We start from the raw sequence: 17,764 nt of genomic DNA on the forward strand, positions 1-17,764 counted from the left end.
GTAAATAATGTTTCATTTTTTCCAATCAGTCGACGTTTTTTTTATATATTTTTTATTTATACTTGCACTTATATCATATCACTTTAATTAAACACAATAACATATTTTATGTATAATTATGTATATAAATTCTTAAATTTAAATATTTTATTCAAAATGTCATCCAAAATTAAGAAAATAAAAAATCAAAAAAATTCCTAAACATAAACTAAAAATTGAATTTTAGAAAATAATAAAAATTTTAAGATTTAATTAATTTTGTTTATTTTTTCGTTAAATAATAATTTTTTATCTGATAAGGTATTAAAAGAAAGGTAGTAATATATCGATAAATATTTTTTTGATCGTTTTTTTTTTTTTATTATTTTTAAGATCGTTTTAGTGCATTTTGTGGAGAAAGCTCTAATTTTGTCTAATTTAATTGTTTTTTCTTCGTCATTCGTCTAGTTTTTTTTATGTCATTGATAATAATTTTGTTTTCTTATTACAAAAAATAAAAATAATAATTAAAATTAAAATTATAAATAAAATTTTATCACCTATACTTGAATACTTCATTGGATTAATACAATTTATTTATTGTTTTTTTTTTTATATATTTAATTTTGATTTTTTTTTTGTTTTAATATTATTTTACATAATTATTTATAATTTTTTTTATATTGTATAATTTATTATATTTTGTTTTTTAATTGTTTTTTTATATTTTATCACATCACAATTTTTTTTTAATTATATTTATTTCACTTTGTACATTATACAATATAGTTGTGAAATATAGTTTGTTTCTTTAGGAAGAGTGTTCGTTTTTTTTTTTTAGTAAATATCCAATAAATTATGAGAAAAGAAAAAATAATAATAGAATTGAGACGATAAATAATATAAGAATATGTTTAAGTTTTAATAAGTGACAGCGTTTTTCTTAAATAAAAATATTAAATAAAAAAAATATAACATCGGCAATCAAACGGCAAATTCTAAAAAAGTATCTATAAGTTTCTTGTGTTATTTTATTTATAAATTGTTTAAAAATGCAAAAAGATAAACAATCTTATCGATAGGTTTATGGGTGACAAATCACTTTTATGACGGTTTTACCATCTGTCTATCTATAATTAATAGCTCTTATTTTCTGTTGCTTGGCTCGAAAATATACTTATCAAGTATATAAGGAAATAATATTAAATTTACGAACTATTTTAATTTAAGGTTGAAATGAATTTTAGGTTAAAATTATTTTAAGAGTTAGAAACTGGTAAGAAAATATTTTCTGTTATCATTTGGAATAATTTTTTTTTTTAAATTTATAACGAAATAAGTAACTGACCTAGTTTCACTAGAAATCTGATTTAATCATAACTCTTATCTTAACATAATAAGTTTTGCTTAGTTTCAACAATTTTTGATAAGATAGTTATAAAAAATTATATTTTCTAATCGGTCAATAAATGACTTCAAACTAATATGAATGTCAGTGTATTTTTGATGGTCAAGCAAAATAATTGGCAAGGGAGCATTGACATTTTAAGAGTCACTAGCTAAGATAACATTAAACCTCTAACGAGGACAAATTACTTTAATTTTGTCACAGAAGAATGACGTAGTTACTAGGAAGAAAACCTGCCATTCGTTCTAAAAAATTAGATTACGACTATTCGTAGTTAAGTTATCTCTCAAGAAAAGGTCTTCAAAAGAATCCAAATAAGTTTTGATACCTTAGGATCTCTTGCAATTTGTCAGTTCCACAGTTTAAAATGTACCAATGTCAGTTCTGGTTAAGTTTGTCTTAATTTAATCTAATTCTAACAGCTGTTTAAAAAAAAATATCTTATAAGAAATTGGGATATATTTAAAATTAAGACCTCCTGGCGCTGTCAATAATTTCGAACTTATAACCGAAAGCATATAACTTTAAGCTAAATATAACATCAATTTGATTGATTTTAATAGATTCTTAATCGAAAAGATGTTTAGGTTCTTAGAATTTTAACAGCTTTCGATTTGAGACCTCCTCAAAATTTTATAGCCAAAATCATGAATTATTACAGTGAATCTTAAAACAATACATCTCATTCCTCCAAAGCTTAAAGTAAATAATAAGTTGTAAATGATTTCTACAGAGTTTCTAATAAAAGACAGTATTAAAAACTAGTTTTGATTTGAGACCTCTTGATATTAGTGATAAATTATGATATTTAAGTTATTTCTAGAAAGTTTCAAAGAAATAAAGCATTACATTTGAATTTAATTTGACTTGAGACTTCTAGAAGTTAAACAATAAAAGGCTCTTTCAAATCTATTAATTTAATTTGAATTTTGTTGATTGAAAATTTTCAAGTTTTCTGTTTGAGACCTCCTTAATTTAGTCATTAATATTTTTGTTTAAAACCTTAAATGACAAAATTAAAATTAGATTCGATTTGAATTTGAATCCTCCTGTTGCTGTGCAACACTGGGAATATACAAAAAAAAAAATGTTGCTAAGTAAACATTATTTTTTTTTAAATGTGCTTGTAGTAATAAAATAATCAAGAGTTTAAAATTGAGCTAACATTTTTAAGGGTTCAAATGTTGCAGAAATATTAAAGGTATATTTATGATTTAGTACAGATGGATTTTAAAAGGATTTCCTCAAAAATGATGAAAATTCAAGAAAATAAAAATTTTTTTTTAAATGTTGCAGCAACATCTGAGATACATTTGTATATGTAAGTATGTATTCAAAATAGATATTACTCTTTAAAAGATAAACCATTTTAGTAACAATTTTTATGATTATAACAAGGAGTCGAAAAATCATAATTATGAAAATGTTGCTGCAACATTTGTAATACATTTAGATGTGGGAAAATGAAAAAAAAAAACGCTGTCACTTAAAAATATATGAAAAAAGAAAGATATAATAAATAAATATTAAAAATAAAAAAAATTAAAAATGAGTATACAATAATGTTGCAACATTTTCAATAAAAATTTGCAACAAAAATAAAAAAAAAATTAAACAAAAAAAAAAAAAAAATAACTAAATTTAAATTTTAAAATAATTTTCAGGTTTTATATAATAGCGCTGCGTAAGCGTACATTAAGCCAATGTAATACTAGACGATTGACTAGAATCAGAGCTTGGAATTGTCGAATACATGAGTTTCTTTTTCTTTTGTCTTTGTGATACAACTAAACCCATGCCAATTGTAAAGATAACTAAAATAGCTGATGCTAAAATTAGTACAACTATAATGTCGATTTCTTCCAATAGATGACTCATGTCTTGAGGTGAAGTTTTAACTTCAGTATTTGTTATGGAAGAATTATCAATTTCTAATGTTGTCGGAATAACTTCTGTAACTGGGATTGATGTTGTTGTTGAAGGAGTAGAGGTCTCAACTGAAGATTGTGTTGTCGAAGTTGTTAATGGAACTTCTTGAGTTGTGTCTTCATCTTCGGGGGACAATGTTGAAGTTGTTACTGGTGATTGTGTTGAAGTTGTCGATGTTGATAAAGATGGTGCCAAAGTTGTACTAATCTCAGGGCAAACCTTGCAACATTTTCCTTCAACCTTGACAGGATTCTCACAATCTGCAGCCTTGCAAACACTCATTTGACACTTATTATCGCCATTCACACACTTGCATTCCTTGCAATCATCATCTTCCAACCAAATGTCTCCATTCATCTTGGGTCTATTCAAATACCCCGAAAAGCAATTCATTGCACTTTGATCTTCATCGACTTCACAAAGTTGCTGACACAATTCATGTCCACCATAACAATCACACTTGAGGCATTCATTTCTCCAGTAGGAGGTTTTCGGTTGACTTACAGCACTGCACTCCATTTCAGGAACGCATTCATATTTTGGGCAACAACTTCCTGGCAACCTATGACCTTCTTCAACGATAATTGCAACATGTTCCTTTTCACATTTCGGTGCATTTGGACATGTCTGACAGACACACTGAAATTCTGGGCAACATTTTTTAATTTCAGCTTCAGAATGAGGTTGTGCTCCCATGATTAGATCCCTCTTCCATTTTCTATGAGGTTGATGATGGTTGTGATATTTGAAAAATTCCGGTTCAAAACTTCGATAATCTCCTGGAACAATTTTAATCGCTTCACGACGTCGATGTTGAAGACTACGTTTTTGTAGAATATGTGGCAACTGAGTTGTAGTTGGCAACATTGAGCTTGAAAATAACTCTTCAATCATTCCATCAGCTTCAAGTTGATCAAATAAATTCGAATCACCATCTTCTTCGGCATTATTTTCGAAATTATTCGAAGATGATGATTTTAATTCGCTGTCTGGTGGACATTCAAGTTCCGGTAGAGGACATTGAACTTCTATGCAATCAACTTCAATGTGATCTGTAAAAATAAAAAAAAAAATAAAGAACAATATAAGAAAGAAGGCTTTAAAAAATAAAAGCACTTAGAAACTATAAAATCAAAATTAGATTATATCAAAACATCGTTAAAGTGATTTTTTGTTGTCTTTTATGTTTTAAAAAAGACTCTTAAAAGGTGTTTTTTGAGAGTTTATTTGACGTAAGTGGAAATTTAAGGGCTCATAAAAGGGCTTTGGGGTTTATAACCTTTTTTTCTAATAAAATAGCAAGCAAGTTCATAAAAATTCACTTCTTTTTATCTCAAGACACTCTTCTTTCATGGACAAAAAAATTATATTTCCATTTAACCATCTTTCAGTGAATCTTTCTTTCAAGCCAACCAAATTACTACAACGCAGTCAGTTTATGTATATTTCACTGGCTCTGTCCTATAAACTAATGATTATGTCACAGAATTTTTATGACTTTAGTCAAAAAGCCTTTAAGCCAGGGGCGTTTATACCATTGGGGCAGACAGGGTTGTGCCCCGGGGCCTAAATACAGTAGCGACAAAGGATTCATAAAGTTCTTAAAAATATATTTGATTAAAGGGTGTTTTTTTGATGGGTTGAGTTATGTGTAAGAAAGGTATCATAACAGCTGATATAAATTTTATTATTTTTAAACTTGGTGAAAAAGTTTTATTTGTTGTTGCTTTTTTAGGAAATGATGAAACTCGGAATTAGTACCACAAAAACTGGGACAAAAATTTATAACAGAAACCAAGAATCTAAGCAGTCTATAAAAATATTCAGTCAAAAATGTGTTTTTTTTTTTTGGGAAATAAGGAAAATCCGCGATATGTCCTTTAACATCAATGGTATAAAAGTTACTCTTACGAATTTTTTTAAAAATGTTGTCTTTCCTATGTGAGTTACGAATAAAATAATATGTCTATACATTTTGTTTGATGTAAAAGGGTGTTTTTTTTTGGTGTAGAGAAAAAGTGGGTATATATTGCAAGAAATAAGTTAAAATAATCAGTAATTATGTTACTTTTGAGATAAGAAACAAGAATCAAAAGTGTCTATAAGAATATCATTGTTAAAAGGGTGTTTTTTTTTTTAAGTGAAAATAAAATTTATGGGTCATCCTAATGAAATTTGGTAAGAATGTTGCATTTGGAATAAAAAACAAGAATAAAGAGTTTTTATAAAAAAAAATTTAGTGAAAGGGTGTTTTTTTTCGAAGATACATACAGTAAAATCTGTAATTGATCCCAAAAAGCCAATGATTCGTGTAAAACGTCTAAGAACTTAAGTATAAACCTTCAATTTACAATCGAAACTTAAAATAAAATGAATTATTGGCATTTTGGGACCAATTACAGATTTTACGGTGTCTTCGAAAAAAAAACACCCTTTCAACTAAATTTTTCTTATAGACTTTTTTGAAACTTATTGCCAAGTATCATGAGTGTCACAATTTTTTTAATGCCTATTTTACATGTAAGTTTTCCAAAAATTTCAGAAGTAAAACTAATGCAATTGCAATAGCACTTTGCCTTCAAAACTTGAAAGCAAAATTGTTAGTTCGGTAAATTGAAACCATTAAATAATTGAAAAAAATCTCCGAATTGAGGTCAAAATCCCGAAAACCGAAGTCCCGAACACCCAAAATCCTGAAAACCCAAAATCCCGAAATCGGAATCCCGAAAAATTCTATAAAATGAAAAATTAGCGCAAACTTTTCATTTTATAGAATTTTTCGGGATTCCAATTTCCGGATTTTTTTTTTGGGATTTTGGGCTTTCGCCCTCATATTGGTGTGTATTATGATGTAGGCATATGATGATTTTTTTGTTAAATCTTTTGTTAATTTATTTTGTTAAATCATTTTTCATAAAAGTTTCAAAATTAGATCATTGACATATTTTGTCAAATTTTTTAAATTTTAATTACGAGATTTCGGGCTTTCTGGATTTGGGCTTTTTGGGATTCTGGAGTTTCAGGATTCTGGGTTTTCGGAATTTTGGGTTTTCGGGATTCTGGACTTTCTGGATTTTGGATTTTGGGGATACTGTACGTCTCCCAAAATCTCCATACATTTTCTTATATAGGAAAAATAGAGAATATAAGGGGCCCCCAATTTGTATCTTGTCCCGAGGCCCCGACAGCTCAATGTACGCCTCTGCTTTACTTTAAGCGTCAGTTTGTATACATAAATACCTAAAGGGCAACTTCATCAACTCTCGCATATAATTAATAGCCGTTGTGTACGCATCACCAACGATGACTAACCAATGGTTTCCAAAGACTTAAAGTCTCTGGTAGATTCTTGGAATATTAACCCACTTGACATTGGACTTTACGTTTTGTTGCTGGCTATAAACCAGCAGGAGCTATAGATTATAGAAGCAACATAATAAAATCGTCATTTTGATGGTGCATATTCTGGCGCTTCCGGTCTAATACGTTTAAACGTTAAAACTATATGCCTTTCAGTTGGGTGTTTTCTTCCTCCCTTTTTTGTATATGACAGAGGTCTTAAAGTTTATAAAGTCGTGAAGCATTTATTAGCCTTATGAGCATTTTGTCATAAGGCTTTTGCAAATACAATTTCGTACATATTCCAGTAGCTAGCTTTTATGCGCATTCTTATACCAACCATAAAACAGTTGAATGCAATAACAATCATATCAACGATAATAATAGTTGTTATTATTGTTTGGAGACAAAAACACTGACAACTGGATTTAGGAGATATAGACAACACAGAGTCTTCTTGTTGAAGTCTTTTTCTCTTTGGGAGTAGATTAGAATCGAAGGCTATAAAATGTATATGCGAGGGTGGGATTATACTATACTCTTATACAGAAAAAAACACAGTTTATTACCAAGAAGGATAGTAACCATCAGACAGTAAAAATGGTGTTTGAATTGTTATATAGCGAGTGTTTATGGTGTTGATAGTTATAGCATTGAATTTTGTATTTGTCGTTTTATATACATATATTCTTTGATACAAACCATTTAACATCGTTTTAACGGTTCAATTGAGTATTTATCTATGTGATGTGATGATATGTGGTGTATATTAGGTGTTGGAGAGAAGTGTGTGTTGGCAAATGGATTTAGAACATGTTATAAGGAAACATTATATTATTTACGACTTTGGTTTTTAGTGTTATCAATTTTATATGCGACATGTCTTGGGACAATACTTTTTCCTATCCTGAGGTCAAACTTCATTTTTAAAGCTTTGAAACTGAATCTAGGAGTATCTTGTCGCGTTGAAGAATTAAGTAGTTTGTGACGCATCCAGACTTTTCTTGGTATTTTTTTCTTAGTCTTTTAATAACGCTAATTTAATTTTTTTTTTAGTTTTGTTTTTATTCTAATTCAGGATTGGATTGATCATTATTTTTGACAGTCTGTCAGTTTTTTTTTTAACTATATTGTTGACTTTACATCATAAAGGGTCACTGTGGTGTATGTGTAACATTTTTTTATTAAAAAATAGAAGTTGTTCTATTCGTGAGTAATTAATTCGTTAAGTTGATCATGACCATTGTTGATCATTTTTTTAAATTTCTTATAAGTAAATATATATGGAAATAATGGATATGGAAAAGACCAGTCAAGGGAAACAGTCAAGTGTGAAAGTTGTTATTTCCTATACCTATATCACAAAATTATTTTTGAAAAAATTTAAAACTAATTTTATTGAAAAACTAGCGTTGTAATAGTTTTAACTTGCGTTCAATCTTAAGAAACCTTGTTTAAAATTAAGAATGGAACTTTTGTGAGTGATAGCAATTTCAAGAAAATTTTCAGTTTTTTTCCGTTTTTTACTACTGTTCTAAAGTTTATCTAAAAACAATTTTATCTTGGTGTTTATATTTTGGCATTTAAGTTATCTCTATAGTGTTGCTATAATCGGTACATATAAATGGGTTCATTGATTTTTTTTAAATTAAAAGAATACAGAACTGAAAAAAACATGATTTTAGAGCTGTTGATGAGCCCCACCGAAATTCTTTAAAATGATTATATTTTTTTTGGTTTCTGAATATCTCGTACACGACTTAACCGATTTTAACGAAAATTTTTATACAAAGGCGTTTAAAAAACTATAATTATAATTTTGAAAATTTTCAAAAAACACATTTTTGCATTTTTTTTAAATATTTAAATTTTTTTTTGAAAAATCAATTATTTGAAAACGGGTTGATGAATTTTATCGAAATTTAATTTTTATGTGTTGAATAATATTTTCTTACAAATGGCATATACACATTTTTTTTTAAATGTTAGAAAAAATTTGTGTTTAAGGAAAAACAATTATTATATTTTAAGTAATTATAAATTAAGTAATTATAAAATCATTTTTTTTTTTTCATTTTTTAAATTTAATTCTTTAAAAATTATCAAATACATTTGTCCTAAATTTTTTTTATAAAAATCTTACATCAGAGCTAATTTTACCATTTTACCTATTCGTGCATTATTTTATTTCATCTTTTTACTTTTTATTTGGCGATTTAACTTTGAGGGTCACTGAGGCGTATGTGGAACATTTTTTGTATAGAAACCGTGAATTCAAATTTATTATACAGAATAAAAATTAGCCACAATTTATGCCTTACTCATTTTTTTGTGCGACTTATGGGTACCTTTGAAATTAAGAAAAATGGAGGTATGTAATTTACCCACGGTTTGGTTATTAGAAACAAAACTGTATACATATTTCCAACAATTTGCAGTTCCTTTATTTTGGTTCAATTAGTTTCATTATCATTAATGACGGTTAAATAAAAAGTAGGTTTAGTTTTAGTTTTATTTCGATTAAATGCTTACACATTAAGACTTAAATTATCTTATAGCAAGTGAAGCTTAAAAATTTGATTGAGTTGAGTTGAGCTACAGAACATAATATACGTTTATGACAATATAACAGTATACAAATATAATAAATTAAGAATTACAAAAAATAAAAGCAAAATTGAAAAAATATTAAACAATTATAATTTATAACAATAATAATAATAATTTTCAAAAATGTATAAGTTTTTAAGTTTTTTAACATACATCTCCATTTATGTTTTTTTAATATAAGAAAGAAGAAGAAAAAAAAAATATATTAATTAGAGTAGTGAGCCTTAAGTTCGATCCTGAATCTCTCAGTCCCGCCGCACCTCCGTATTTGCCCTGGTAGAGAATTCCATAGGCGAATAGAGCTAACTAGGAATTGTCGCTCAGATGTTAAGCATGTAAATCGTGGATAAATGAGTTGATGAGATCTGCTAGAGGATCCAAAGCGTAGCTTATCAAACAAATAACTAGGTTGACGAGTTTCAATCACATTCGAAAGTAAAACCAATGCCCTATAGGCAAGGAGGTGATCAAATGGCATATTTAAAAATAACTTCGAATAGTTTGAAACACGATCAAATCGTCTCAGATTAAACACATAACGCACGGTATTATTGAACGCAACATTAAGTTTTCTCTTGCTAGATGCATCGCAATTTCTAAAAACTTCACAACCGTAAGAAAGAATGGGAAGTATGAGCGTTTTTGCCAGCAACATACGTATTTTTTGTGGAGTGTAATTATGAGACATCCAAAGTTTCCTTAAAACACCATAAACTTTGCCAATTGTAGAATTAATGTGGTCATTCCATGTAAGGGTTCTATTAAACACTATTCCTAAATTTTTTGCTTTTTCAACATAGTTTATTTTTGAACCTTTAAGATTAATGTCAGGAAAGTAGGAAAGATCCAACACCTTTTTGCTAATAACCAAGCATTTTGTTTTTAAAGGGTTCAAAAACAATCCATTTTCTTCAGACCAGGTCGAAATACTATCCAAATCGTTATTTATTGCATGCGCACCATCTTCAATCATACCTAAAGGACAACTTTTATAAAGTTGGACATCGTCAGCATACATGTGGACAGAAGATAACACTTTAGAAGGAAGTTCATTCACATACATCGAGAATAAAATTATAGGTATACAAATTTTTGGAATATTTTTTTTTTATAACCACAGGTACCTAATTTGAATCACAAAAAATCTTCACTTTCTTGGACTGAAACTTGAGAAAGAGACAGGTAGACAGATATTGGGTAAGGAAGATTAAACTTAAAAATACTTAAAAAGTACAATTTGTTCAAGTTCTGTGATTTCATATTTCTCATAAACTTAGTTTTGCTAACTAAGGAACAAAAAACAGATGTTCCTTTAAAACACTCTTATTTCTTAAACATTTTTTTGTTCATCCATTGAAATTGAATATACCAACTTTTTACTTTATAACAAAATAAAAAAAAAAAAAAAAAAAAAAAAAATAAACACAATTAACTTTCAATGCAAAGGATCACAAGAATAAATCTCTAAAAAAAAGCGCACCACGTAGGTACTACACCCTAAAGTCTACTTCAACATCAACACCACAAAAGGTGCATGCTAATCCTTGAATCAGAGAAAACGAACAACAAACAAGATAACATCGCTAACAACACAAAGCATAATAAAACTTTGTATAAGCTTCAACGTAGGTATATAATATGATATTTTTTTTTAACAACATAAAAAAACTTTTAAACATACAAAGTCAAAAAATACATATACAAACATACACATAATATCCACCTACATACATGAAACAAAATATTATAAAAATTAAAAAAGTTGAAGATAAACAGGATGGATTAAAATTAATAAATGTTAAAGTTTTTTTTTTTTTTTTTTTGCTCTCTTCTTCCACTGAAAGAACACACAGCGGATCCTTTTACTAAGGAAAATATAATAATTTTTTTTTCATACTTTGTATCAGGGTGTTTTGTTACTCATGATAAGCCAAAAGTTCATACAATAATAGTTTCAACGTTAAAAATAATATGCCAAACAAACACTCAGGATCCATTCCATATACACACATCCATATCCGGTTGTATGGCTGCAGCCAGCCCAGCAACAATAACCCTATACTCGAGTGAATATAAAATTTTAAGTCCTCATTTGTGCATGTGTCATTGTGGTGGCGAATATACGAAAAACCTTCCATTATCCTTAGACATACTGAGGGCATGGAAAAACTTGGGAGGAGGGAGTGACGAAAAAAATATGTGTATGAACCGAAAATTTCCAAACGGCAGGAAGCAATGAGTATGGAGGTTCCTCGTTTGGCGCTTGCATTTCGTAAGTTTTATCATCCGCGTTGTTGCTGAATTTTTAATCGGGTACCTAAATTAGGAAAAAGAAAGTAAACAAAAAAAAAAAAAAAAATACATAAAAGGGCAAAAGGAATATGTGCTTGAGTACCATAAGGATAACACATATACATACCAACAAGAACAATGACAGCTCAGAAATAATGGGTCGTTAAAGTGTAAGCGGGCATAGAGGAGTTTAGAGAGTTAGTTAAAAGAGCATTCCTTGTGTGTCCTTTAGGAATTTCTCTCGATTGTACGGAGCAAGTATGTTAGAGTGAGGGGAAGTGTGTATAAGCAAATGCGGGGGAGAAAAACGATGTGTATAGAGTTCATATTTAATGCCCACGACAACGACAACGAGGATATGACGATGAAAGCGACGATGTTGTCTGATAAAGACTTTTCAGTGTTGACACTTTGATACAATTTCAAAAATTCATTTTTATTCTTTGGTTAAAAGTATTGAAGAGACAAATTCTTTGGTTTGGGTGGCTCAATCATGCCCGAATTATAGTCTTATTCCAATATTCATATTTTGATAAAAGTACCAGAGATCAGAAGTGCCTCAGGAGTGACTCTCTGGTGACTTGATCAAAAGTGCCAACAGAGACCTCATAAATATTTTCTGATTAGGATTATGACTAAAGACCCCCTTAATTATTTTCCGATCAGAAGTGCAATCCGTGTACTCACTGGGACGTTTTGATCAGAAGTGTCACCAGGGACCTTATAAATATTTTCTGATTAGAAGTAGCAACAGAGACCTCATTAATACATGCCGATCTGAATTGCCACCAGGGACCTCATAAATATTTTCTGATTAGAAGTAGCACGAGAGACCTCATTAATAAATGTCGATCTGAATTGCCACCAGGGACCTCATAAATATTTTCTGATTAGAAGTAGCACCAGAGACCTCATTAATAAATGCCGATCTGAATTGCCACCAGGGACCTCATAAATATTTTCTGATTAGAAGTAGCACCAGAGACCTCATTAATAAATGCCGATCTGAATTGCCACCAGGGACCTCATAAATATTTTCTGATTAGAAGTAGCACCAGAGACCTCATTAATAAATGTCGATCTGAATTGCCACTAGGGACCTCATAAATATTTTCTGATTAGAAGTAGCACCAGAGACCTCATTCATAAATGTCGATCTGAATTGCCACCAGGGACCTCATAAATATTTTCTAATTAGAAGTAGCACCAGAGACCTCATTAATAAATGTCGATCTGAATTGCCACCAGGAACCTCATAAATATTTTCTGATTAGAAGTAGCACCAGAGACCTCATTAATAAATGTCGATTTGATTTGCCACCAGGGACCTTATAAATATTTTCTGATTAGAAGTAGCAACAGAGACCTCATTAATACATGCCGATCTGAATTGCCACCAGGGACCTCATAAATATTTTCTGATTAGAAGTAGCACCAGAGACCTCATTAATAAATGTCGATTTGATTTGCCACCAGGGACCTTATAAATATTTTCTGATTAGAAGTAGCAACAGAGACCTCATTAATACATGCCGATCTGAATTGACACCAGGGACCTCATAAATATTTTCTGATTAGAAGTAGCACCAGAGACCTCATTAATAAATGTCGATTTGATTTGCCACCAGGGACCTTATAAATATTTTCTGATTAGAAGTAGAAACAGAGACCTCATTAATACATGCCGATCTGAATTGCCACCAGGGACCTCATAAATATTTTCTGATTAGAAGTAGCACGAGAGACCTCATTAATAAATGTCGATCTGAATTGCCACCAGGGACCTCATAAATATTTTCTGATTAGGAGTATGACCAAAGACCTCATTAATATGTGTCACCAGGGACTTCATAAATATTTTCTGATTAGAAGTAGCACCAGAGACCTCATTAATAAATGTCGATTTGATTTGCCACCAGGGACCTTATAAATATTTTCTGATTAGAAGTAGCACCAGAGACCTCATTCATAAATGTCGATCTGAATTGCCACCAGGGACCTCATAAATATTTTCTAATTAGAAGTAGCACCAGAGACCTCATTAATAAATGTCGATCTGAATTGCCACCAGGAACCTCATAAATATTTTCTGATTAGAAGTAGCACCAGAGACCTCATTAATAAATGTCGATTTGATTTGCCACCAGGGACCTTATAAATATTTTCTGATTAGAAGTAGCAACAGAGACCTCATTAATACATGCCGATCTGAATTGCCACCAGGGACCTCATAAATATTTTCTGATTAGAAGTAGCACCAGAGACCTCATTAATAAATGTCGATTTGATTTGCCACCAGGGACCTTATAAATATTTTCTGATTAGAAGTAGCAACAGAGACCTCATTAATACATGCCGATCTGAATTGCCACCAGGGACCTCATAAATATTTTCTGATTAGAAGTAGCACCAGAGACCTCATTAATAAATGTCGATTTGATTTGCCACCAGGGACCTTATAAATATTTTCTGATTAGAAGTAGCAACAGAGACCTCATTAATACATGCCGATCTGAATTGCCACCAGGGACCTCATAAATATTTTCTGATTAGAAGTAGCACGAGAGACCTCATTAATAAATGTCGATCTGAATTGCCACCAGGGACCTCATAAATATTTTCTGATTAGGAGTATGACCAAAGACCTCATTAATATGTGTCACCAGGGACTTCATAAATATTTTCTGATTAGAAGTAGCACCAGAGACCTCATTAATAAATGTCGATTTGATTTGCCACCAGGGACCTTATAAATATTTTCTGATTAATCAGAGAGAGAGACCTCATTAATAAATGTCGATTTAAATTGCCACCAGGGACCTCATAAATATTTTCTGATTAGAAGTAGCACCAGAGACCTCATTAATAAATGCCGATCTGAATTGCCACCAGGGACCTCATAAATATTTTCTGATTAGAAGTAGCACCAGAGACCTCATTAATAAATGTCGATCTGAATTGCCACCAGGGACCTCATAAATATTTTCCGATTAGAAGTAGCAACAGAGAACTCAATAATATTTTCCGACAGAAGTATCACCAAGTGACTCAATAGTATTTGTCGATTTGAGTTGCCACCAGAGACCTCATAAATATTTTCTGTAACCTGTTACTGATGTCCGAAAGTATAAAATTATTGTTTACTTCGAGTTATCGTTTTGTTGTTTAACCAGAGTGAGTGTGAATCGTATTCCACAGAAAAAATATATGCTAAATCCACTCAAATCTTTAAACTTTTAAGAATATTTGTGAATTATTACAACAAAGTGGCATCACTTATTTCTATTCTATTTCATTATTAAAAGTTTCTGGAATTATGCCTCAAATTTTTTACGTCACTTTTTTTTCTACATATTTTTTTTTTCTGCCTCAAGTAGAGTAAACTCAATGAAAATTCCTGATATTTAAACCCAGAAAGAACTAAATTTGTGTGCTGTAACCTAAGAAAAGAGCAAAAAAAATGAACAAAAAATGTATAAAAAAAAAGCAAAAGAGTGTTGGTTATTCAAGTAAAAGCAGACTGTGTTTTAGAACTTGCAGAGAGCATCCTCATTTTAATTTTCAAAACACAAGAATGTTGTTCTTTAATTTTTTTGTATATATTTTTTTTTTAATTTCACGAAAGAAATGAAAAAAAAATCAACTTGATCCTTTTAAAGTCTGCGTTTATGTAAACAAAACAAGAAAAAAAAATTCGCATTCACACAGAAAAAAAAAATGAATGATGTGGATGAAACAGGACTATGGCTACATTTTTTATTTACTTTTTTCTTCATTTTTCTTTTGTTGCTTTCTGTTTTGGTCCTTCGTTAATTGGAAAAATATTTATTTAATTTCTTTTTTGTTTTATGTGCCATTTCTAACACAGCTAGTGTTATAAAATATTCAAAAAGACTCTCTTTGTTTGAAGAAAAAGAATTTTTTGCAAAGAAAGAGAAAGTCTTTTTGATTTACTTTTTTTTTTGTGTTGAAACAGACCAATGCCATTAAGCAAGGATGTATTTTTCTACAAGAAAAATGAAATCTGTCAAATTTAATAAAAACTCACTCACTCTCAATCTGAATTAAAATTCCTTGAAACATGTAGGGACAAAAATGAACCCCTTACACGAGTGTCTGAAATGATTCTTTAAAAAATTTTACCCCCAATTTGCATTTTTTTGTTTTTGTTATTTTGGTCCTTCTGAGCCGGAAAAGCCATTACCACCGACTGCAGGCAATCTTTCACAATTCGAAACAAAAATTTGAAATGACACTTATTTTGAATGACATTTGACTGCAGCATCCAGTTCCGCACTCAGGCAGACCTCTGTGTCGTCATCGTTCTCGACGACATTGGTATTAACAAAAACAAGGAAGAAAAAAAAAGTTAAAAAATACGTGTGAAAAAGTTTTTAAAGGATAAAAATATGAATATTCTCAACATGTCCACGGGAACGAAAACAAAATACCAAACAAACCAAAAAATGAAAAAAAAAAAACGTTAATACAAATACAAAATTTGTCACAGGACGAACGAACATAAATTTTGTCGTATCCTTCGTCGCATGGCCAAATACGTCACGCACGCCAGCTCAAACTCAAACACCAGAAATGCACATAGAACACCGGAAAAATGTCCTCCTTTTTGCCGGTGATGGTTGAAATTTTTTTCTTTTTTTTTTCAGAAGTTATGTGCTGGAGAAAAAAAAACCATGATGCAGATGACATTTCTGTGACAACGACGACATATCATCCTCGGCTATTTTATTTTATTTATCTTCGTTTATTTGTTTTTTTTTTTTGTATTTTTTTTTCGTTGTTTGATGTTTACTCTTTTTCTCTGCAGCTTCCGTGCGTGTAAGATTGAATGAGAATTTCGTGTGGTGATGGGAAAAATGGAACTCCTGATTTCCTCTTAAAAAAAAAAAGAAATCAGTAAAATATATTCCATGTCAGTGTCATTGCTCCTCCAAAAAGTCAGTAAAGAAGTATTGCTATAGGCAAAAAAATAAAAAAAAATGTGGGTAGAGAGGAAAAAAATGGCGAAGCAAATTAAAGGAAAAATTGCGATGATGATGAAGGATAACTGCCTGCCAACTTTTTTGGAATGAAAGACTGCATCAGCATTATGCTGTCACAATTCCAAAAAAACTCTCTACTCTCGCTCGACTCGAAGTCAAGTCTTTATTTTTTGTGGTTAAAATATGATAGCTGTGAGAGTGGGTGTTGTAACCATTAGAAATTGTTTTTCTGTCATTTTGATGGATATGAGTGACGAACTGACAGTGTCACCTACATGAATTATTAGAATTATATATTGTCCAAAGTACATTTGCGAGGAAAAATTATGATATAATTTATAGGAAATGGGCAAAAAAGGGCTACAGAATATATTGAAACTCAACAGAAATAGGGGTGGTTGAGCTTTTTTTTTAATTCTTTAGTGTCATTGTTTGTTTGTGACAGAAGTTAAGGTGGGCTGGTGAAAGTATAACATAAAATGGTCTTGCTCTACCACTATCCATTTGTTTGATTGATTTAAAGAAGGCAGTTCAGTGAAAGAACTTTTATAAATGGCGCCCTAAAAGGTGTAACATTTCAGTAGTATGACATTAACAACAGATGAAGATAATAATTAATTGACATTAAAGTAAAAAACAATGTAGTCATAGTCATTATTTGTATAAGAAAATGCATTGACTTAATTTCAATAAATGCATAAAACTTTAGTTTTTAATGAAATTAAATAAATCTGTCAAAAATCAGATCAGAAACAATAAGACTACTTTACCCGAATACTAAATTTTAAGCCTATTCATAATTTTGTACCACAAGAATTTCCAATGACAGCCCACCGAATTAATACAAACATTTCACTCATAATAGAAAAAACCTAAGATCTCATAGGTTATAACTTTCATAAGGTTTTTATAAAGCTTTCATAAGAAGTATTGGCTTCGGTAAGATTTCCTAAGGAGCTTCTTAGCTGCATTTCAATATTTTAAATTAATCGCAGGTTTTTTAAGTGTAACAAGTTTTTGCTATTATAAATTTTTGATTGTTTTAAGCTTCTATAAGACCTTATAATAACATTTCTATGAGGCTTCTAACTAGCAAAACATTTTTTTTTTTTCAAATGCTAAGAAACTTGACCGTATCTTTATCAAAGTTTAAAGAAGTTTAAGTGGGCAAACAGGAAATTTCGACAAATAGAATAAACTTGAC

General features: G+C 30.1%; 1 protein-coding gene across 1 annotated transcript in view; it reads right to left on the reverse strand.

The window, feature by feature from the left end:
• Positions 1–2,732: 2,732 nt before the first annotated feature.
• The window catches only part of LOC129919749 (cysteine-rich motor neuron 1 protein-like), a 330,805-nt gene continuing 315,773 nt past the window's right edge, over positions 2,733–17,764 (reverse strand). The window contains exon 2 of the mRNA XM_056000762.1: positions 2,733–4,368. Coding sequence (XP_055856737.1) covers positions 3,083–4,368 — 1,286 coding nt within the window. The 3' untranslated portion in view covers positions 2,733–3,082. The remainder of the gene's footprint in view (positions 4,369–17,764) is intronic.

The sequence above is a fragment of the Episyrphus balteatus genome, chromosome 4 (genome assembly GCF_945859705.1).
Source record: "Episyrphus balteatus chromosome 4, idEpiBalt1.1, whole genome shotgun sequence".
Lineage (NCBI taxonomy): Eukaryota > Metazoa > Arthropoda > Insecta > Diptera > Syrphidae > Episyrphus > Episyrphus balteatus.